The 23,146-nt window shown below is 47.7% G+C and overlaps 1 protein-coding gene across 1 annotated transcript in view; it reads right to left on the minus strand.

The window, feature by feature from the left end:
• Nucleotides 1-23,146, minus strand: part of mdn1 (midasin AAA ATPase 1) — an 81,758-nt gene that overhangs the window by 5,329 nt on the left and 53,283 nt on the right. Inside the window, exons 63-97 of the mRNA XM_088906114.1 lie at nucleotides 22,323-22,986; nucleotides 21,384-21,539; nucleotides 20,468-20,744; nucleotides 19,899-20,134; nucleotides 19,562-19,657; nucleotides 19,379-19,473; nucleotides 19,122-19,246; nucleotides 18,738-18,893; nucleotides 17,977-18,086; nucleotides 17,587-17,660; nucleotides 17,197-17,380; nucleotides 16,417-16,570; nucleotides 15,696-15,842; nucleotides 15,335-15,461; nucleotides 14,844-14,949; nucleotides 14,415-14,530; nucleotides 12,750-13,196; nucleotides 12,314-12,543; nucleotides 11,737-11,880; nucleotides 11,145-11,323; nucleotides 10,611-10,772; nucleotides 9,963-10,100; nucleotides 9,407-9,545; nucleotides 7,538-7,719; nucleotides 6,973-7,113; nucleotides 6,572-6,716; nucleotides 6,048-6,355; nucleotides 5,480-5,629; nucleotides 4,877-4,978; nucleotides 3,863-4,061; nucleotides 2,549-2,716; nucleotides 2,222-2,391; nucleotides 1,408-1,497; nucleotides 968-1,083; nucleotides 91-265 (exon numbers count right to left, since the gene is read on the minus strand). Of these exons, the coding sequence (XP_088762240.1) occupies nucleotides 91-265; nucleotides 968-1,083; nucleotides 1,408-1,497; nucleotides 2,222-2,391; nucleotides 2,549-2,716; nucleotides 3,863-4,061; nucleotides 4,877-4,978; nucleotides 5,480-5,629; nucleotides 6,048-6,355; nucleotides 6,572-6,716; nucleotides 6,973-7,113; nucleotides 7,538-7,719; nucleotides 9,407-9,545; nucleotides 9,963-10,100; nucleotides 10,611-10,772; nucleotides 11,145-11,323; nucleotides 11,737-11,880; nucleotides 12,314-12,543; nucleotides 12,750-13,196; nucleotides 14,415-14,530; nucleotides 14,844-14,949; nucleotides 15,335-15,461; nucleotides 15,696-15,842; nucleotides 16,417-16,570; nucleotides 17,197-17,380; nucleotides 17,587-17,660; nucleotides 17,977-18,086; nucleotides 18,738-18,893; nucleotides 19,122-19,246; nucleotides 19,379-19,473; nucleotides 19,562-19,657; nucleotides 19,899-20,134; nucleotides 20,468-20,744; nucleotides 21,384-21,539; nucleotides 22,323-22,986 (6,208 nt within the window). The remainder of the gene's footprint in view (nucleotides 1-90; nucleotides 266-967; nucleotides 1,084-1,407; nucleotides 1,498-2,221; nucleotides 2,392-2,548; nucleotides 2,717-3,862; nucleotides 4,062-4,876; nucleotides 4,979-5,479; nucleotides 5,630-6,047; nucleotides 6,356-6,571; nucleotides 6,717-6,972; nucleotides 7,114-7,537; nucleotides 7,720-9,406; nucleotides 9,546-9,962; nucleotides 10,101-10,610; nucleotides 10,773-11,144; nucleotides 11,324-11,736; nucleotides 11,881-12,313; nucleotides 12,544-12,749; nucleotides 13,197-14,414; nucleotides 14,531-14,843; nucleotides 14,950-15,334; nucleotides 15,462-15,695; nucleotides 15,843-16,416; nucleotides 16,571-17,196; nucleotides 17,381-17,586; nucleotides 17,661-17,976; nucleotides 18,087-18,737; nucleotides 18,894-19,121; nucleotides 19,247-19,378; nucleotides 19,474-19,561; nucleotides 19,658-19,898; nucleotides 20,135-20,467; nucleotides 20,745-21,383; nucleotides 21,540-22,322; nucleotides 22,987-23,146) is intronic.

Consider the following 23,146-nt stretch of genomic DNA (forward strand, 5'->3'; position numbering starts at 1 on the left):
TATATGCTTTCGAGTCTATAAACTATAGAAATACATCTGAAAATGGAAACTGTAAAGAAAAAGAAATTCACTGTGTCATGAGCCCCGTACCTGTTTCGTATGGTTATCTATCATACTTGAAGAGTCATCAATGGCCAAGCAAATCTGGTATTCCCTTTTGCTGGGCTTGGTCCTCCTCAGCCAGATTTTATCCTTCCGGAACTGACTGGCAATGTACGGAATAACTTTGCGCATGTTCAATCGCTTCCCCGTACGGAAATCTCCCCTATGTCGAGCAAAAAAAGAAACAATAAATAAAGTGATAACCCACTATTACGCACGGCAACTGCAAAAATACTATAAAATAACCATAAAAATACTATCACTGCGCAGCTCACCACTAGCAGCCCACTGAAGCTCAGCAGTGTGAGCCTGGTCAGTACCTGGATGGGAGACCTCCTGGGAAAAACTAAGGTTGCTGCTGGAAGAGGTGTTAGTGGGGTCTGTGTAGGCTCTAATGCCCCAGTATAGTGACGGGAACTGTAAAAAGGCGCTGTCCTTCAGATGAGATGTAAAAACGAGGTCCTGACTCTGTGGTCATTAAAAATCCCAGGGTGTTTCTCAAAAAGAGTAGGGGTGTTATCCCGGTGTGCTGGCCAAATTATCTACTGGCGTTTACCAATCATGGCCTCCTAATAATCCCCATCTCTGAACTGGCTTCATTACTCTGTTCTCCTCCCCACTGATAGCTGGTATGTGGGGAGTGTACTGGTGCACTATGGCTGCCGTCGTATCATCCAGGTGGGGCTGCACACTATTGCTGATGGAGGGGATCCCCATTACCTGTAAAGCGCTTTGAGTGGAGTGTCCAGAAAAGCGCTATATAAGTGTAAGGAATTATTTTTACTAAACAAAGCTGACAATATTAGACATTGGTCCATTCTAAAAGCACTCCAGAAACGATTCTGTTTGACAGGCGAGATCTCACTTGAGCTTGGCGGCCCTCGTGGGCTCCAGGATGAGGCGCAGCTGCTCGCACAGCTGCTGGGACAGGGGGGAGGTCAACACCTGATACTGCTGCCACATCTCCGCCGCGGCGCGCTCCTGCGGTGAACACAGGCCCAGGGAAAACACGGCATCAGCACTCGCTCACCCCAGAACCCAGCCCAGGTGGGGATAGTAAGCTAACCGAACCAAGGATCTCATCCAGCCCTTTCTTGAGAGAAGCCAGGCTATCGGCTTCAACCACAAGGCTGGGCAGCTTGTTCCACACCCCCACAACCCTTTGGGTAAAAGAAAAGACTCCTGTTCTTGGTTTTAAATGCACTTCCACGTAACTCAACATTTTTCTGGTATATAAAAAAATATAAATGTCTCATTATATTGTTCCTTCAGAACCTGCATTTACCAAAAAAAACAAAAATTTACCTCGTCCTGGGTTCCAGGAGGCAGTTTCTGCCAGGCGTCCAGCTGCTGTTCCAGCTGTTTCCTCAGCTCCTCGGGGTCCCTCACCTCGGTCTACAACAGCCGTCGGGGTTACAGTCAGCACCAGTGGCAACGTGTTTATTTCAGAGGTCATGTTAACAAAACTCATGAAGAAATGGCAGTGTGTGGAGAATGAACTCTCCATGCTTCCGTCTAATGCAAGGAGGGCTAATCCCAAAATACAGACCCAGAACTCTGATTTCTGCCCGCCTGTCTGCGTGCCCCGTCAGCAGGGCAACATTATTTAACCAGCACCTCTCTCGGCTCTCCTCTGGAGCAGACAGCAGCCCTGTCACACGAGTGTCACGTGGGGAAAGGGCGACTGCTACAATATAAACTGGCCGATTACTTCCAAGCGCTCATCAGACACACAGTACACCGAAAGCCAGAATGCACGTGAGAAAGCACTGTTGACTCTGCTGATTAAAATTCATGATCAGTCTTCCTTCAACAAATAATAATGCTCAGATAGAAACTTAAGAAAATATTGATGAACAGTTTTAAGTGGATTTTTTAATTCAATATAATGAACCCAGACAACACCAAATCTCCCTAAAAAGAAAACACACGTGCAGTGAATTTTTGGGTTAGTTAATTGTAGCAGCAAGACTGTGAAAGCCTGTGTTGCTCCATTTATTTTGTCCAAAGTAAATATTACGGCTGGTGTGACATAACTGTACTTTATGTTTCCAAATTAGTACTTTAAAAAGCATGTGAATGATTTTGACACAGTAACTGTGTTATACTGTGGGAATACCTGCAGTCTGTCTTCCAGGAGCTCGGGGACAGTGTGCACTGTGGACTCAGAGCTCCTATCCGGCAGGACCTCCGACTTGTCTTCTTGGGAGTCCTCAGTCTTCATGGCCTCTTCTTCATCTTCATCTTCATCTCCCAAGGGCTGGTTCTCCAGCTCTCCACTTTCCACACCTGAAACGTGAAGATTAATCAGGGCTAAAAGAAGACTAAAACCCTGATGCGTCTGAATTTTGTCAACTAAAAACACAGAACTTGTACAAGACTATCCGATTTAAGGTAGAACACAAGGAGAACCCCTGTGCACGGGTTCTGGGGAACAACAGTGTACCCTGTGGTCTAGTAGAGGTGGAGCGGTTCTGGTCTGGCTTGAGCTCCTGGGCGTCCACCTCTTGAAGATGCTCCTCCTCTTGCTCCGTGTCCATGGCAACATCGTCTTCCTCCTGCTCTGGCTCCTGGCTGGCTCCTTCAGCTTTCTGTTGTTCAGTACTGGCAACATCTTGGGATATGAGTAGACAACACGGATTGAAAACCTCCCCTTATGATTCCGAATGCACATGAGAAGCAGGCCGTCTGTTACATTATGACACTGCACAGGCATCTTCTGTCTCTCATGATACCCGACTGCTGGCCTGGTCTTGCCCTTCTTACTCCCTGCTCCTGGATCACAAGTCTACCTCACTGCATTTCAGATCCCATCCCCACTTATCTTGTCCAGATCACCAGCTCTGACTCTCTGTTTCAACATCTCTCACCTATTTGGGAGCAGGCACTTAAAATAATCCCCACTCTGCTCTCGAGTCCTTTTTCTGCCCAGGCCCCTCGCCCTGCCTCTTTACGGTCTTTCATCAGCTGCCCGCTCCTCTCTGACCACCATGTGTGTGCCCCCCTCTGCTCTAGTTCCCATCTTCTATGTGTGGCTTCCTTCTCCTCTTAATCCTCTGTGCTCTTAACAAGCTTTCAACACTACTGCTCAAACCTCACTTTTACCCCCTCTCTCTCTAAAATTGACAATTCAGACACTGGGCAGGGTGCAGAGGAACAGGTAAATGATTATTCCATGCCTTCTCACACTTGGAGAAGGTTCCACAGCTGAACCTTCTGCTTACACGTGCTGAAACATTGTGTCTCTTTTCTTTTCAGCATGGAATTGACCTGTTCCATTATCATAGATGGTCATAATAAGCATTTCTCAACATACATTTGTTTTAACGTATATGAAATTGCGGTGCTTCACCCCAGGTTACAAAAAGGGTTTTGTGTTGTTCTCCGTTCTGCTTGAATGAGCTGCAGTGCTTTTTGGCACCACAGTGCATAATTAGCCCCTGTCAAAGCCCTATCCTTTATCACAGGGCAGCAACTCGGCAGACGAACTAGAAATAAGTCAAATAAATACTTGCACCCCAGAAGCATTTTCAGATTTTAGAACCACTTCACGAAGCTCAGGACAAAATAAAAGATTGTTTAGGACGGTTTTCATTGGTTGGCATGCTGATGAGACAAACTGCACTATGTTCAACATCAAAAACACATCCAATGACCCCTCTTTAAATGCCAAACGAACTGGATTTTCTCAACCTGTACAGAGAAAGGGGACACAGAAACTGCCCATCCGAAGAACACGACGGACGGCGAGTCGTCTCACCGTAGGTCTGGGCATCGTAGGCCTGCTCTCCCTGTCTGATGTGCTCGTACACGTCGGCCTCCTCCCGGCCCTCGGGCGGGGTGCCCTGCTCCTCCCGCTCCGCGCCGGCCTCCACCGTGCGCAGCCTCTTGTGGACCCGCTCGTTGCGGTCTCCTGTGGACCTCTCGTTGTCCGCCCTCCCCGGCTTCCGCTTGAAACTCTAAAACACAAAACACTCGTCCCGTCAGCCGCTTGGAGCCAAAACCAAGGGTCTCCCTCTAGACAATAATCTCGAACCCAAAAGTCTGGAAAAATTAAAATAAGTCCTTTTGTTGCCATCTACCAGTGTTCTACCTTTCTACACATATTACAAGTTGTACATCCCCCTCTTGTAAGGCATCTGCCCTCGGAAGTGAAAAGATTTAAAGAGTGTTTTCTTTCAGAAAATGAAATTTATTTCCACACAATGTAGTTCTATTGTCATATGGAGCAGTCACTGGTCTAGAAATAAGATAAGGAACATCAGGCAAGGGGAGATCTGCAAAGGGAGAAGTAGTAGGTTTATTCCATGCTCAAAAGAGAAGAGAGAAAACACAACCTTTCGGCTGTGAAGCCTTCTTCAGGTGTGAGAAAGACAGGGCAGACAGCAGAGATTAAATAGCACAGGAGAACAAAAACTGGGAAAGGGGAGGAGGCAGGAGGGGCAGAGAGGCAGAAAGACCACTCAGGAAGTGCAAAGTGGAGAGGGGTGAAGAAAGGTGTGAAGTCAAAAAACCTGCATGAGAATAGAGAGGATTACACGAAAATAAGTCGGTCACTGAGAGAAGGGGGAAGGTGTGAAACTAGTTTCAAGAGGAGATCTGGCCCATCTTGCCTGTGTGGCAAGAACTAAGATAGCAGACTTCCTTTTTAAATGGATGCTTACTTCAGACTATTTGCTTACATGTGCATAAAGAGAACTCTAAAACGCGACTTGTCAGGTAGAAGCTAGAAACTCTCAAGTCCTTCCATCAATGACTCTGGAATATCTCATACCTCCGTCTTGCTCCTGCTCTGTTTAATGGAGGATACTCTGGCCATCAGCTTGGATTCATGACCTTCTGACTGGCTCGCATCAGCAGCCCCACTGCCATGCTCCTGTTTACCACAAGCAGGACAAACATGTAAGAAAGTCATTGATTCCCACGTCCTAAGCACCAGGAATAAGAAGGAAAAAAACACTTTAATCTGATGTACTTCAACAGATTTAAAATGGCATGTTTCCATTTATCAGCCTGGGAAGGACTGGCGAAGTAGTGGGTCTTCCAAGACTCACATTCCGACCAGATTCCTTTCTATGGGACGATTCCCATAGATTTGGTCTCCAGGTTGTAATGAAAACGTGGAAGCAGTTTGCTTCCACCACGTGTGGTCAGTCCTGATCCTGCACATTATAAGTATGGGATATTTGTGAACAATCAGTGGAAAACTGACGACACAAAGCCTTCCACTCCTTAACCAAATGCGAGTGTCAGTGAGGCCTGGCTCCCAGATAAATTCTCTAAAAGCACTCAGTGGAACTGTTAAGTGAGGTGACCAAACTGAGCCACACTGAACCAAAGTGGCCCCCACTGAAGATAAGCATCATGGGAGGTCTACCTCCTTGGCCTGGTCTCTCTCAGAAGCAGCTCCAGCCAGCTCTACAGCAGTGTCACTCTGCACGTTCTCCTCTCCTGTTTGCCCATCTGCATCGTGCTCCTTCCTGTCTGCAGACTCGGGCAGATCTTGCTCCTCATCCTCCTTGTCCCCCTGTGAGCAGAGTTATCAGGAAGTTAATCATAATTCCAGGTGAGAATACATCAGGAAGGGAACAGCAACTCCTAGGAAGAAACATTAAACGAGCTTTATACTGCGCAGTACAACAATCAGTCAGACACATTTACTCAGCATAAGGTGGAAATATGTTCCATTTAAGATGGGAATTTAAATCAAATAATTGTAGCAAAAGCATAATGGTTATCATCTCGATTCTGTTTTTGCCACTCCAGTAGTACACCACAGTTACGATTTGCATTCACAACTGCAGCTATAATCGCAATTCTTTGTGAAGACATGGATCCTGACAATGTGATGAAATGTCTTTCTGAAAGACTGTGGGCCCCTTCTCTGCCTCCAACATGAACCTCAGCAATGTGTGTGTGTTTGAAAGTACAAGTGGGGTACAGACCTTGGGCTGCTGGCCTTGAGAAGCAGGGTCTCCCTTTTCATCCTCCTGCCCAGCATCGCTCTCCTTCTCTTTCTCCTCCTCTCCAACGTGCTCCTCATCTGGCTCTGCAGCAGCCTCTCTTTCAGGCTCTTGGTCTTCCTCCTTCTTTTCCCCCTCCTCCATGTCCTCCTCCGCTTCCTTCTGTGGCTCCTCTCCCTGGGCCTCCTGGGGCTCCTCTCCCTGGGCCTCCTCTCCCGCCTGCTCCTCCACAGCCTCTTCCTTCTCCTCCAACTCCATGGGTTTCTCCTCTATATCAAATGGATTGTCTCCTAAAATGCCACCCGGGAAGACAAGAAGAGCAAGGGGCTGCCATGTCAATACAGTTATTGTTAGCAGAGAGAAACGGTCATAAGCAAAGAGCTAAACTAAAAAGCAGCAGATCAAGCTGTTAAAATAATGCGCATGGTTACGCGCAAAAATCCCCGCATCAATGTTGTCCTTTGGTTTCTACTTCCTGTAAAAGCTATTTCCTCCTTTCCTCCCACCTTCGCCCTCCTCCTGCTCCTCTCCGGGCTTCTCCTCCTCCTCCTGGTCGAGGTTGAGCTCCTCTGGGAGGTTCATGGCCTCGGTGTCCGGCTGCTTGTCCTGCTGGCCGTGGTAAGGGTCCACCTCGTTCTCGTCGTACTCCCTCTGGGCGACACAAACAGAGCCGACACGCCGTCAGCCCCAAGGCACCCGGACACCGCCTGCAGCCACTGAACACGTTCTCGGCACCAGTCCCACCGGGATTTTATTTGACTCGAACGTGAACGACCCCCCCGAACCAAACACAGAGACAGATTACACTACCACGTGGAAGGCAGTACTGTACCGGTGTGGGATATCTTTTTATGTGCATGGAAGCCCTCTCAGTGAAAAGGGGCTCAAGGCTGGGGGGGTGTGGTACCTCATCAAGCTGCTCATGGATCTTCTCTTTTCCTTCCTTGTTGTCTGCTTGTTCCTCCTCCTCCTTTTCCTGCTTTTTCTTGTCATCCTCGTCTTGTCCAGCGTCCATGTTGTCATCCTTTGCCACGAGCTCGGACTGCCCCTGCAACACGTCCAAGAAATACTAGAGCCTTCTCTTCACCTCCACTAGCAATGAAGATAAGAGAATTATTGCTACACCGAAACAATAAGTAACTAGGCTTTTAAGTGGAAATGATTTGGAATCGTAAGGATTTTGCGTTTGTTTTCTTTCTTAATTTCGGTCCACATGGCTGAATTTGTGGCCAAGCTTGGCAGTTATAGAGGCAGAGATGGATGGCATAAACTGTGGTCCTGCATCATCCAAGATGGAGGCCTGGCCTCATGTTGCCTAGATTTCATGGCAATAGAACTAGCTTGGAAGTTGTCAAAACTTCTTGCAGTTCTAACATTTTTTAGAAAAAGATTAATTCTGCGTTATTGGGAACAGCTAGCAAAATACAATTTATCAAGATTATGTATAATATTATAAACCATCTCTGTTTAACCTCATCCATTCCTTGTCCAAACTCCTCTTCCTTGTCACTGCCATCTTGGTCTTCATCGTCATCGTCCTCGTCTCCCCACAGCCGTTCATCCAGTTTGTCTGCTTCCCCCTCCCCAAGGTCCCCCATCTTCTTATCGAGCTCCTCTTCGTCCTCCTCCTCGTCCTCCTCCTCTTCCTCCTCCCCTGCAGGAACAGAAAGGTGCTTAGAACAAGACACTCCACCCGACTCGAGGCCTAACTGGGGGTTACACCACCAGAGGGGGGCATTGCACCAGTCCCAGTGATACATTCCCCTGCATCCGCACGAGGAAATCAGGGAATCGGCTGCACCTGGGGGGCGCCAGCGCCCTAAAACTCCTTGTAGTGTGGAGTCAGAGCTGGTCTGTCAAGACCCTCACAGTTGCTCTGCACAGTGAGTAAGAATGATATCAGGGTGAGATCCTCAGAAAGCGTTTATTTAAAGGTTCTACAGTCTTCAAGCAGAGTGAAGTCGGGTAGAGACTCTTTTTACTAAGTAGCAGCCTTGGTTTGTTCCCTGCCGGGCCGCTGGTGAGAGAGAAGATGGGCAAGAGTGAGACAACCAGGTGAGGGACTGCCACCGCTACAGGGCCTCTAACCGGGAGCTCAACGGGCAGTAGAGGGAAGAGCTCTGAGGAGGCTGCGGAGTAACATCGGCATGGTTCCCTGGGCGGGTCAGTCCCCCAGGCTGGGTTTATTCGCAGACTTTGCTATTTTTGCCTGAAATCTAATCTCTCTTGCCCTCGGGTTGGGTTTAAGTGCAGACCAATTGGTTACGTTACCACCTGGTCGGTCAGGGGGGGATCTGTTACAAAGCTACAAGGAATCAAACTGCAGAGTGAAATTGCTCACATTGACTAAAACTCACAAAACTTAGAGCCCCAGATTTAAAAAAAAAAACAAAACAAAGCCAGCAAGATAAAAAGGAAATAATGTGATTAGTCTGAATCCAGGACAACTTTCTTCACTTGGATTTCAGCCTATAGCTAAGATGGTAATTGGTCAAAAAGACCACCTCAAACTGGCCATGAACGCGAGAGCCGTTTTCACATCAACAAAGAACAGAAGTCAGTTTTTTACTTTTTAATTTGAAGTGCTGCTTTAAAGAAAGAAACAGTCCCTATATCATGATTTAATTTCAGGTTCTAAAATTGGATTCGATTTTTTTCCATATAAATTTACAATCACCTCTTTGTCCTGTTCCCCTCACCAGCAGCAACACCGAATGCCAGCATTATTATTATTCATTTATTATTTTATTTATAAAGCACCTTTCCAAACCTTAGGATGCTGTACTAATAAAAAAGCACAATAATAAGTAAAAAATAAACAAAAGCATACAGATGGAATGTAGGTCAATTACACTCACTCAGGCGAGTTTTGAGTTTGGATTTGGAAAGAAATTCTCTCTTGCAGGTTGAGGTTGGGCTTTCCATGACAATGGAGCAGCGACAGAAAGGGCATGATCACCAAATGTCCGAGATTTAGTTCAAGGTACAGTGAGCAAAACACCAGCCAGACCCTGGCTGACTTATACCATCCTGCCCTTAGAGGCACTCGGCTAATTTGCGAGTTTTCTGCCCGGGAAACTGTAGTCACATCTGTCCGACACTGTGACTGGACTCAAACCCGTGCCCTGATCACAGAGTTCAAACTACTCAGGCAAGAGTGTTCACTGGCTGACGCCTTCACACAGCAAAGTTGTAAAACACTTTAAAAAAACATTTAAAAGAACAAAACTCTATCCTTAGATCATTCATTGTTTCCATTTACCACTCCACAGGAAAGAGAAAAACCTAGTCAGGATGCTTAATCTTCGCTTATTCTCGCAATTCTTCAAAAATCGACAAACCTGGCTCTTTGCGGTCTCCATCATGTAATTTTCCATCAAAGTCCTCGGACATCTCAATGGCATTGTCTTCCTCTTTGATATCCGCCCTGTCCTGGTCTTCTTCCTTCTTCTCCTGCCCTTCCTGGAACGTGTCCTCCACCTGTGTGCGATTGTTTTAGTTCAGCAGGGAAAACGCACTGAGTTCTTCTCTGAATGAAAGCTACTGTTTCAAATCTAAAAGCGCCCTTGGGTCTGGAAAGGTGCTTAATAATAAAATAATAATAATCATCGTTGTCGTCGTCATCATAAAATTTGCATTTATAAAGCACCTTTCCAAACCCATGGATTGTATTCTTAATGAATAATTCCAGAACATCCTGGTGTTTTGTCAGTGTGCTAATAAAAGCAATGAGAAAGTAAGTAAAAAACGCAAGACAACTCCTTCCAAAAATTACAGTTGTGAAAAATGCCCAGAGTTAACAGGAAGGGTGTACTTCAGTTCTCCCTGCTGCTTCATCTCGCTTAGCGCCGGGACACTCCTCACACGGTCACCAGTAGCTCAAGCCGGTGTCCTCACCTGCTCTTCGTTCTCTATCTTGTCGCTGATGTCCTTCGCGCCCTCTCCTTCCCCGATCCCTCCTCCCTCGTAGTCATGGAACTGTGGGGCTCCCTCCCCTGACCCGTCGTCCATCAGCTCCTGGGGAAGGCAGAAGCCCTGGACAAAAAGAGACCGTGGTTGGGAAGGCTTCCCCCTCAGACCAGGAAAGCTCCTCTTCCTCTGGTTCTCTCTTTACACCGTGGGAGGTGAAGCCTCACTGCTAAAACTGGCCTGCCGCAGCGGTGCTCTTGGGTTTGTAACCCAAAGGTATAAAGGAATTATTGAGCTCTGCTACACTACAGCACCTTGCTTTATTAAGGGGTTATGCTGAAAACATCTTGTACAACTACTGTTTTGAGTCATTTTTAGGGCACTTTTCCAAATATTGGAACACACATCAGCTAATTATAGACTAAATTTAATCAAAAGGCCAATAGCAATGTCCAACACTTTCTCTTAGCTTTGTGCTCCAAATTGTGTATTATTTACCCCCATCACAAATCTGTGGGCTAAACCTCTCCTCGTGTCTGAGTACTCAGGGGAATCGTCCCAGTTTCACAAAGGGGTGTTGATCACCAAGAACACGGCACAGATGAGCCCCAGGGCCCGTGTAGCCACAAGCGATACCTTCAGCGCGAGACTCGTGAAGACGCTGGCCAGCACCGCCAGCAGCTTCCCGGTGCTCCGGTGAGCCCCCAGCGAGACCGCGAGGTAGTGGTGCACCAGCTCGGAGTACACCGCCAGCATCGGCTGCACGCGCAGCAGGCTCCCCATGGCCCCGGCCACCTCCTGCACGGAGCACAGAGCACGCAGGAGCGTCAGCAGGAGACACGCAACGCCGGGGGACACCTGGTGTCCTTTAAGATCAAGCACTTTCCTCTGGGGCTCAACAGGTAAACGCTGCCTAATGGCCAAATGCATTGAAAACATGACACAGTCTGCAAAGCTTTACCAGTAACAGTGGCTAATGCAAGAACTTTAAATTACACACAAGCCTGTCCCTCATCTGGGACTTGGCTTTTCACCTGTTCTAATACTCAATGCCTAACCTGGTGTCATTCCGCATCACACAATAATATAAAATGAGAGCTATCATCAGGGATAAATGGAAAAAAAATACACACACACGTCCAGCTGTTCCTGCCGATGGCAAAAACTGACCCGGTACTGATGTGAGGAACACAAGTCCCGATGTGATCTGAGCATCTCCAGTAGCTGCTCCACTGAACCAGTGACCTTTTGCAGGGAAAGAGACGCCACGTCCATCGACAGTTCGTCCTCCAGCAGTTTGGTCAAATGTCCGGCCTTGAGCAAATCCTCTCCTTGTTCTTCTTCATTTTCTACAAAAATAAAGGAATGTTTTAACTTCTGCTGGAGGACCTACTTCATGCAAGACACAGCTGCAGGTACGTAGATGTTCTTTTAATCCAGTACCTCAGGAAAGTAAGGGATACTTTTATTTTCAATTTCACCGCATTTCTTGGAACACTTTCTTGTCTTTGAAAAAGGTGATTTGTGCCTTTACGTACAACGTCTAGTTTCTGAAGTGATTTTTTTTTTTGTGTGTGAACATTTTTTTTTATGGTTCGGACATCTTTATTAAAAAAAAAAAACTAATCATAAGACCCCCAAAAATTCACAGAAAAGGCCGTCAGACGTGATGGAAAGACAGGAAGCAGGACGATGAGGACGTGATGCCGCAACACTGATTTCTTAACGAACAGGAAGCGGGAGAGTTCTTCTGGCTCCCTACCGCGCGAGGCCTCATCTCGCTGCTGTCCCTTCCCTTCATCACTCTCTCGTCTTCTCTTCACCAGGCTCTGAACTGCACACAGCACGGAGCTGATGCCGTTTTCCAGCTGCTCCGAAAAGTCAACTGGGAAGGCGTTGGGGAACTCTGAGCAACAGAAAAAGCACACAAAACACGGGCGGTTATTGGATGCGTTGCACTTGCATGTATAATTTAGCAGATCTAAGAACTCCTCTGCTAATCATGTTAGAAATCTAAGGCATCAAGGAGGGCATCTCTTTGATCAAAAGTTATTTTTTGTGACCACATTTTTATTTTAACAAAGAACACAAAACAAATCCAGACCTCAACTGCTTAATTTTCATATCAAAACCACAGAAAGGAATAAATCTATAACGTAAAAAAAAAAAAACAACAGAAGTCTTCAAAACCTTTATAAATATTCAGAGGAAGAAAAAGCTTACCAGCCGTCTTGTAAATATTCTGAATTGTGATATTATGTAAAGACACTAAAAGGTTCATATGATGTGACTCCTCTGAAGAGCCTGTGAGCTCCTATTAGAGAAGCCTCATCCCTTACCGCTCTCGGTCCTGCCCAGAGTGAGCAGCTGTGTCTTCCAGGAGGTGAATTCCGTCACGCCGTTTTCCACCTCAAGCCTGAGGTACTGCAGGCTCTGCGACAAGGCTGGTTGGGCCTGGTTGGCAGTCTGGGCCGCAGGAGCTGGGTTAAAGAGCTTCTCCACAGTAGACAGCTGAGCAGCCACACTTCCAAGCTGACTGAGCCCCGAGCAGCACGCCGAAAAGTGGCTCCTGTGGGCAAAACAGCATGAGGCTTAAAGCTGTCGAGTTTGAGTATGGTACAGTATGGATCCCAGTCAATTAACTTCTAATTGAATCTAATTTTCTCTGCACCCTCCGGGACTTCCCAATCCGCCTAAAGGAAAACACGTGTGGAATACTGCGGCCTACTTTGGAGAAAGATACGCATGTGGCCACCTTCACCAGTATTTGCTTACCAGCTCTGCAACATCCCTTCTGTAGGCCAGGGGTTGAGCTCATCGAGCTTGGCCTTTAGTGCCTTTGTTTCAGCCAGCATCCTTGTCACTCGGGCAGTCAGCTCTGTCCAGGCAGGGTCAGCCCTCCTCATGCGGCATCCAGCTGGCAAGCTGTCTGCGGCCAGGGGAGAGGGGCACCCCACTGCAGGATCGAGCTCGGGGCTCCCCCTGCCCGCAGGCGCTTTAATAACCTGCGCACCTTCAGCTGGGGCAGGGGCAGAGGACTTGTCCTCCGGACAGCACCGCAGGATCAAGGAGAGCTGCTCCAGCACCAGAACGCACTGCGCCGCAAGAGCCTGGCTCCGGCGGGTCCACTGGAGCAGCGGTTCCTGAGGCGGCAGCACGCAGTCCGTCCCCACAGGCTGGCTCGTGCCCGACTGGATCTCCTGGATACAGCTCAGCAGTTTTCTAGGGTAGATACATCAAGAGGTGTTACCACTGCTGCCAGTATTGCCAGAACGACACGCATTTCCTCATCCGTTTCTCATTTCTAAAAGCCGATGCTGAAACTGTGGAGTTTCATTCCAAATGGGTCTTTTTAGAAGGCCACCAATGATCAAAATGGGTAATTTAATCTAAATCAGTACCTGGATGGGAGACCGCCTGGGAAAAGCTAAGGTTGCTGCTGGAAGAGGTGTTAGTGGGACCAGCAGGGGACGCTCACCCTGCGGTCTGTGTGGGTCCTAATACCCCAGTACAGTAACGGCAACACAATACTGTAAAAAGGCGCCATCCTTCAGATGAGACATAAAACTGAGGTCTTGACTCTCTGTGGTCATTAAAAATCCCAAGGTGTTTCTCGAAAAGAGTAGGGGTGTTACCCCGATATCCTGGCCAAATTCTCCCTGAACTTTACCAATCATGGCCTCCTAATAATCCCGATCTCTGAACTGGCTTCATCACTCTGGTCTCCTTTCCACTGATAGCTGGTGTGTTGTAAGCGTACTGGCCCACTATGGCTGCTGTTGCATCATCCAGGTGGGGCTGCACACTGGTGGTGGTAGTGAGATTCCCTATTACCCGTAAAGTACTTTGAGTGGAGTGACCAGAAAAGCGCTATATAAGTGTAAGGATGATGAAGCTTACAGAAGAAATGTCATTCTTCTCCTTTGTGAAAGGCCATTGAAAGACATCTGAAGGCGGATTAATTGTTGAGTATGAAACAACAAGCAACAGATAACTGGCCACATTTTAGTCACACAGAGGATGTTCTAATAGTGTTACCGTGTTCACAGCTCTAAAGAATTGTTGTTTTATACTGGGAGGAGGTACAGTAATGATTTTTCGAGGAGTCTCGTTCAGGTATATTAGTTGGATAACAATATGTGTCACCATTAACTGATATTCCAGTAAGTCTGACCATATACATTTGTAAACCGATTTAAACTTTAGTTAATACCAATATTTAACTAAATTCTACTTGATGGGATGAACTTCTGAAAAGACACCTTCACAGTTTCTGTGTCCTTCCTACAACATCAAAATGTACTTGGTATGACTCAGTCCAGAATTATCTATTACTTGCCAAAGCACTCAAAGATCGGTTAAAACTGGTCACACTTAAGATTCGTCACCAAAAGTTACTTGAATGAACAGAGAGGGGAGATGGCTAAATAATAGACCTACCTAAGGTGGACCCAGTGCTGTGTAAGTCTTGCCAGCCTCTTCCTCTGTCTGATCAGCAGCTTGAGCAGATGAGCCGAGAATCCCTTACAGCGCTCCACGCTGCCCAGGCCCAGCTCCTGCAACACACAGCCGCCACTGAGACACTGGGGCACGAACACTCGGATCAGCTCTTTTTACTGTAACCCCAGCAAGGGCCACATGGCTGGTTTAGGCAACACCACCAACACAAAACTAAAGAAGCAGATATAATACGTTCATTTGAAGTGCATCTGAAAGGAGAGCTGGCCAAGACAAGACATTTAACACAACGCTGCCACAGTGGCAGAGTTAGTTCAAAAGCAACAAACGACGAGGAGAGTGAGGCCTCGTTAGAGAGCTGTTCTTTCCCACCACAGTGTTTACCGACGTTCACTCCTTCTCCAGTCTTACCTTGGCGGGAGTCTGGAGAGCAGTCTGCAGCACGGCCAGGCGGGCCTGGGACCTGTAGAAATACTTCTGACAGCCATCCCACGCGGCAGTCATTTCCGCCAACAGCCTGTAAACAGTCACATCCCAACTCTCACAGTGGCCCACTGAGGTGCTTGTACTTCATCAACGTTTCCGTCTTATCTCAGACTCAGAGAAAAAAGTGGTTCTTTTAAATCGTACGAATTTGATTCACAGTGCGTCTCCCACCGAGACTGACAACAGACTATAGCAGGGATACACCTACACCAATATCACGGCCAGAGACGAGTGAACAAGTTTAAACAACACTAGGCTGCTTCCCACACTTTGCAGATCACATTTCAGGTAATAAAGGCAAATCTAAAAAAAGTATTTTCTGCATATACACCAGTGAGGTACTTCTGTGTTAGAAAGTTTGAACGTATTCTCTCTGAAACTGTCCACTGTTTCTAACAGGCCCCTGGTGTCCTTACGTGCTCTCCTGCTTGTCTGCAGCCTTCACCACAGACAGGGCACTTCTCAAATCCAGGGGCTCCAGGCACAGAGTCTCCACAGGGTCAGCTACTCGCCTCCAGGTCACTCCTTTCCGGTACGACAAGCCTATGTGTAGCAGTAACACAGTCAGCAGAAGTACCTTACATTTGCTGCTTCAGATACAGAGCACCTTTCTGGTGGGAACTCTAGCCGATGACTTCAGTGGTCTCTTGACACAAGGAAGTTGGATTCCGCAGCAGACACTCAGAGATGGGAGGCAGCAAAATGAGATGTTGCATTACACTACGTCACGACAGTGGAAAATATGACTGCCAATTCCCAAGACAGAAACAAACTTACCAATCTGAGCAAGCATCTTAAACAAATCCGAGAGGGCTCTCTGTTTCTGCTGAAGGATATGCTTGACCTCTGACTTCTGCTTCTCCTTTTCTGCTGATTGGTTCACAGTGAGGTTCTGGAGCTCATGCACTGATGTTATGACTTCAGCTGCAATTACGCCAAAAATGAGAGAAACACAAGTTTTCATAACGCAATTAGACAGTACTAGCATATAAACCTACATCTCTATATACTTAAAAGCGACCAGCACCATGTATAAAAAACTGCTTAATTGAGCTTATTACTTGTCCATGAGCTTTTATACTATGGTTTCCACTTCAGAAAGTTGAAATCTTCTCTACAGAGCTTCAAGAGATATTAATTTCAGTTTGACGAACATAAGAAGTATTTCTGATCACAGAAGCACACAGGCATAAACACGCTCATTTTCCCAGAAGCCCATTAATGCTTTTGGACACTGGGAGGAAACCGGAGCACCTGGTAGAAACCCAGACAAAAGTGGCAGGAACATACAAACTCCACAAGTCAGCAGCCCAGAAGCTGAACGCAGGTCCTCTATGCTGCAAGGCAGCAGTGCTAACCATTATGTCACTGTGCTGTCTGCTTTAATTATTACGGCATACTTTTATTAATTTGACTAAAAGACTCTTTTAAACAGGAGTTTGCAGGTGTTTCTAGATCGATACAGTGTCATGTTTACACTGGACATCTCCATCTTTACCAGTAAACTGATCCAGCTCTTCTGTTAACTCTGGCAACGGACTCTTCTTGACCAGGTTGACACACATCTTCTTCATCTTCCCTGTGAGGAAGGGCAGGCGGACTTGCAGGGATGAGGGGTCCAGTGGGGTGGGTCCTTCCTGGGGGACTTCAGCCTGCCAGACCCAGCACACAATTCAGTTCAGTGATATACCCTGGTGAGCACGCACTGGGCATCGGGAACTTCTCCGTGCTGTAATGAATTCGCCTACTTCAAAAACTTAAAAATAAAAAAATATGACTGCAAAATGTTTATTTTATAAGTTAAACTATTCAATATTATCCACAGTGCATAAGAACCTAAGTTCTCATAGGCGTTAGGACCCAAACAGACTGTACTCACCCTGCAACACCCTGTTGTCTACAACAAAATAATTTAAGACACTGCCGCAATATTATTTTCAACATTTATATTGTCACTTATAAATCCCAAGTTCTCCCAAGATGATCTACCAAGAAATATATCTTCCAAGAGTAGAATATGATGTGACACAAATGAATGGATTTAAAACAGCAGTGGTTACTTCACTGATTACTTTAAAACTGGTCGGACTATTAACATCTGCTTTTACTGAATGTCACTAGTATATATAAAAGATGGAATCAGCGTAGCAAGTATTTCATCTCACAGTAAATGTTTTCAGTGGGAATCTGAAGAAGAGAAAGACCAGAGCTTTTTCTGCGGCTCTTGTTATAAAAGTTAGTTAGAAAGCTAGAAGGCGTCTTTCCCCGTGAAGATTACCTGGGATATTTTTCCTTTCCCTGGGATGACCCTCTGCAGGGCTCTGTGGAGCCTGTGGATGGGCGTGTCCTCTGGCTGACTATCCACACAGTCCAGATCTGCACTGCTCCCCTGCTCTGTCAGGGCAGGGCAGCACGGACCACTCAGAGCCGCCTCGAACTTCTTCACAAATTTAAAAAGGGTTCTGAATAAAAAAATAACAGCAAGCATTTAAATCACAGTCCAATCTGAATTTACACGTTAGGCAGACGCATACATGCATGCATGAATGCACACCTAAATGATTCATTTCCTTAAAGCTAGGTAAATCTTTAAGAACTGATTGGGAAATTCGGCACATTAGAACATTAATATTCCACAACATGTGATATCCCGCTGTATGAATCTCACCGGTGAGTCTTTTCCACCGACTGCTTGATTGACCAGAAACTAACGTCATTCCACCTGGAGATTTTCACAAAGTCCTGCAGGTGGAGAGCGTGAGAAAGAAGAAGTGAACGCGTGTTTGGTAAAAACGAAACTTGGATAAACTGCGTGCTTTCAAATGGCCATTAATTTAGCTTCGCTTATTGAGAAGCAGATTAACTTCTACAGCTATAGCTCCAACCATGTACCCAGGGCATCTGTGAGGTTAGGTCAGAACTGTAGCATTAACAGATGACAAAAACAAAACCAAATCCCAAGAAAAAACAACAGATAACAGGTGAGGCAACTGTAAGCAGAGATTCGCTAAATGTTCAAATGTTTTAATTTTGTTCAAAAGACAAGATTTCTTTTTACCTTCAATTCCTTTTCAATGGGATGACGGAGTTCACTGATTTTTGTCTGAACACTCTCAGAAAACTGCTTGTAGTAGTTGTATAAGTTCCACAGGAGGCTACACAGGGATTCTGCAGAACCAGACAGGTTCATCAAATTAAGAAAAACTGTTTCTAGCACACATCAGTGATGACAACTAAATTTACTTTTTACATATCATAAAGCACTACATTAATGTTAGTCTGGACAAGCTTTAATTATAAATAGTATGAAATAGGCATGAAACTTTCAACGTTTGTATGAGAATTGAGTCAACAGCCTGTACTAAGAAGAGAAATCTTCAATTGCCAGTACTGATCTCCATTAGATGCTTTTAATATTACTCATTTTATTTGGCTGACCACTTTACCCAAAGCAATCTACAAAAGGTACCCATTCTGGGAATTTTTCTGGAGCAATGTTTTGGGTGAAGTACCTAGGTCAGGGGTAGAAAAGCAGTGTCTCCATTGGAATTCGAACCCACAACCTTGCAGTGAGAAGTCCAGAACCCTACATACTGCTCCACACTGCTACCCTCTGTAGGGACGGATGGACACAGCACACTACTGCAGACTTGCAGGAGGGGTTTCACTTTTCAAACAGGACCAAGCAGTATTGTAAGAGAAGTTCAACCCCGATGCCACAGCACAAGTGAAGAATGACTTTGAAAAAGGAACACGATGGGGCCGGTTTTGATACAGGGTGGGGGTATCGGAGAGGCTGTGGGGGGAGGGCGCGCCCACCTCTCTCTTCCTGCTGAGGGGCAAGAAGCACGTGGCAGTGGAAGGCCAGCAGCATGTCCAGGCGGGTGTGGAACTCCCCCAGTGAGGCTCCCTCTATGAAGGCCTGCAGCGTGGTGGACACAGAGGACAGAGAGGACACCCCCTCTGCGTCTCCATCTGTGAGAGAGACAGGCAGCCGAGCAGTCATGCCTGACAGCCCAATAAAAACAAAATATTCTTCCCCATCTTAACAGAAAGCTAACAGTCACGCCAAGCACCTTCACGAAGGTAGGGCTGATTAGTGAAAGGAAAATGCAACGTCTTTCCATTTTAAGAGTTTCACTTAAGTAACTATTTCATAAACATCTGCTGCACAAAAAAAAGCCAAGAGCAGCGGACCATTACCAGCCATGCCGCCCTGTCTGTGGTCCTGCAGGTGCTTCTCCACCAGCTGGTAAATGGAGAACCAGCGCTGGGTGGTCTTTTCCGCGTGGCGCTTCAGTGCGTTGTCAAGGCTGCTGGACCAACAGCTGTGCAAGGTGGACAAACAGACACGTGATTCCCATAGAGCATCTGCTGGCGGAAGGAGTTGGCGACAGTAACGCTCAACACTTCCGCTTTAAAATCGGGAAGAGTCACGCGGCCAACACGCTAGCTCTTACTTCAGTTCCAGTCTGCGCCACTGTATGATGAGCCGCGTCACGGCTTCCAGCTCCTTCCTCAAAGACACAGACCGACTGGCGTTGCTCTCCCAGTCCTGGGAAAGCGGAGGATTAGTCGGTTACTGGACACTGCTCCGTCTCGCCCAGGGGAAGAGTCCATCTAATCAAAAGCGCCTGCCTCACCTGTGCTTTAGCTAGCAGAATCTCTAAGCCATTCAGGAACTTGGCCAACGGGCTCGATAGGCTGAATCCCAGGATTCGCTCCATCACAACCAAGAGCTGAAACGAAACCACATGCACACCCGTTTCACAGACATGTAGAGACACAGCGGATTCGGCAAAAATGTAACACCTCTGACAGCTACTTGCTCTTGGTTCTGTGGATCCATTTTGCAAAGCCTTTCCACCCCAACTGCGCCTGAAACAACCTGTGGCGCGACCCTGAAATTCCTCGATCCCCATCCTGCCGTAGTGAAGGGCGGGGTGGTTTTATAGAGGCAGCAGAGCGCGATGCCCTCACCTGCACGAGCGCGGGGTGCTCAGGCCAGTCCTCCAGACGTTTCCTGACCGCCTGGCTGAGCTCCTCCAGGACGGGCAGGCACAGCCGTGCCTCGGCCGTGTTGGGGTGCTGGTAGAAGTCGTAGGGCCCACTGGATTCCAGCTGTAGGTCAGGCTGCCCCCCACCTCTGACTGAGTTCAGAAGGAGAGAGCCCAGCAGGAGGTGGCTCCCCATCAGCTGCGCATTCACATCCGAGCCTGAAAGAAAGCGTGCGGATCTCAGGAGGGACAAGGTTTCTAGTACCTGACAATGGTAACAAGAATGAACAGTACATTTTGCCTAGCAGACGGCCTTATCCAGCGAGATTGATGGCGCTTAATTCCGGATTAGGAGATTTAAAACGTCAACATCAGGAAAAATGACAAAAAAGCAAATGATCCACGCAGTCCCAAGTTTTTATGAAACACCCTGAACGTATATTGCCAACTGTGATGTAAAATGCATGTTACATCTTGACGATTCTACCTTCTTAACAACTGTGAGGTGGAACACTGGATGTCCCTACAAAAGAAAGAGACACGTATACATACCAATCAAGTGATAGAAGCGCGTTATCAAGGGGGCTGCGATCTGATAGGATGACACAAGAGCGCGGAGAAGGTCTTTTTCATAACTGGCTGGCAGGTGGGGTTGATACCACAGTGAGCGAGAGAATCCCAGGCACAGCTGCTGATGAACCTGCACCACCATGTTCACGCAGCTCTGAGAGACAGAGCCGCTGTCTGCCAGCTCGCTCTCTGTATTCTCTTCCTCCGCCACGGCGGCATCCTGCTCAAGGCTGGGCTCTGAGGTGATGTCTGCAAAATCCTGTGTAATAGATCGAGCAGAGCTTAAGCATAGCACTAAGGATATAATGCAAACCTAAAACCAGCCACATAAATCTAACCAAATTGAACATGGACTGTAAATCTAAAAAAAAACGTCTGTGCTGGAGAAATATAGTGTTGGAGAATTTTTTCCACTTCCCCTTAAAAGCCAGTCAGGAGTCCATCTCAGAAGTTAAAAGACGTTTTTATTTCACACGCATGAGGGCGAAACACACGCAGAGAAGCTTGGTGTATGGGTCTCAAAGTGATTAAATTAGAACAGTCCTTTAATATTTTCATCTAGCACGCTTTCCTGCGCTGATCAGGATGGCAGCGTTCCAGAATCACGCACATCTTCCTCTTCCCTATATGCCGAAGACAACTTATTTCAACACAATAGGTTACTTAGTTTCGTAACATGCGCTCACAACATAGCAGCCCTTGAGCCCAGCGCTCTTCCATTCCAGGTCAAACCCGTTGTGAACGTCCACCTTGTAAAATAATGCGGCTTCAGCAGGGAAAGTGTGCACAGAGCTCACAGAGACCCTCTCGACAGCAGCAAGACGCTGTTCAAGATCAGCAAGCTCACCAGAAGCAGCCTCCGGTTAGCGACGCCTGCGCGGCGGCAGGAGCAGGTTACCTTGCCGTACTGGGGAAAGGAGTGCCTGAAGGCCCTCTCCTCCTGCTCCTCCTCGCTGGCTCCGGGGCCATGGCTGCGGCTGCGGTACAGGCTGGCCTCCTCCCGCTCTCGCTCCCGCGCGCGCCTCTCCTGCTCGTCCCACTCGTTGACGATGGCCTAGGAACAGCACCGCCTGGCGTCAGACTCGCGGCGGGGACGAGATCGCGCACGTTTTTCTCAACGGCTCTTTGAGGAGCCCCGTGCAGATGGCACCCCTACCAAACAGCGCCAACAGCGAAACCCACCGCATTCGCACTACTTTCCTGGTTGCCTATAGGGTCCTGTATTCAAGATCTTGTTGCTGACTTTCAAGGCTCTATCTGGCTCCATCATACATCTCTGAACTCCTCCGTGTGTACACTATCCCCCGCAGGCTCCATTCAGTTGAGGCTGGCCCTCTATCGCTGTGCGCCGGACTAAATCACGGACTTTGGTGACCGTGCCTTCTCTGTCGCTGCTCCAGTGTTGTGGAATGACCTGCCTCAGACTTTACGTGAGAACTTCTTTCAAGTTTAGATTTGAAGAGAGTTGAACTTGCCTTTTTACCGAGGCGTTCATCTGATTGCCTACAGTCAACATGTAAAAACCTGTATGCTCTTGTTTTTTTCATTTACTTTTATTGTCTTTTTCTTTATTCAGGATGTACAGCGTCCTTGGGTTTGGATAAGCCCTTTATAAATAAGTTATCATTATCATCATTTTCATTATTATTATTATCATCAATACCAAGTAATTACCGTTCCAGGGTGTGAGGTGCGAGATGTAACGTTCCCAAGATATAAGGACAAACAAATGAGGTGGGTTTCGTTCTCTGTGCTCTGTGAAGGGGTGCCATCTTCACGGAACTCTCTTTATATCACAGAAAGGCTATAAAATGAGGAGAGGAACTGGAGTATCAACCTGGCAGACGTGTCGGAAGAGTCCCACAGTGTCCTCTTCCATCAGGCCCTTAGACAGCGTGTGGCACTGCAGGTAGAGGAGGGCATTCGCCAGCAGAGCCGACGGTCCGGGGATCAACCTCCGGCTGTCTTGCGGAGGAAGGAGTTTCTCAAGACCCCGGAGCGCGTCCAGGCAGGGCCGAGAGCAGAGGTAGTCGGCGCGGGCCAGGTAGGAGGGAAGGCTGGCAGAGAGGGAGGGGGAAGCCGAGAGGCAAGAGACGAGCTTCGGCAGGCCGGGCAGGGGGGCCAGCGAGGCCGACAGCTCGGAGGCCAGCAGCCTCATGCCGTGCTGCATCTGCAGGACGGCTGCCCGCAGCGGGCCCAGCACATCAGGGTAGAGGGCGTACTCCTCCCCCAGCCTCCTGACGAAGTGCTGCTGGGAGGACTGCCAGGCGGCCTCCTCATTCAGCAGGCCCTGCACGCCGGCCCTGGGCCTGGGCGGCCGGAGCGCCTGCAGCAGGCGCGAGAGCAGGCCCTGGACGCGGGCGGGCTGCGCGATGCTGCCGACGTAGTGCTGCACGTCCTGGAAGAGCCGCTTGTACAGGGGCTCCTTGGGGCGGCAAGCCTGCTTCCTAGACAGCTGGGCAATCTGGTCTTCCAGCTGCCGCATCCTGGACCAGAGAAACCTGCGGTCACAGAGAGGAAGCATTTAACTCGCCGCCGAGACGGAATGACAACACATGTAGCTTGAAATTCCAGCCCCATTTGCCAAGGTCGTTCTAACACCGTAATTAAGCCTCAGATTATATGGATTACCTTGAGACTAGGAAGTGCATGCCATCACTC

This window comes from Atractosteus spatula, chromosome 2 (genome assembly GCF_055471065.1).
Source record: "Atractosteus spatula isolate fAtrSpa1 chromosome 2, fAtrSpa1.hap1, whole genome shotgun sequence".
Lineage (NCBI taxonomy): Eukaryota > Metazoa > Chordata > Actinopteri > Semionotiformes > Lepisosteidae > Atractosteus > Atractosteus spatula.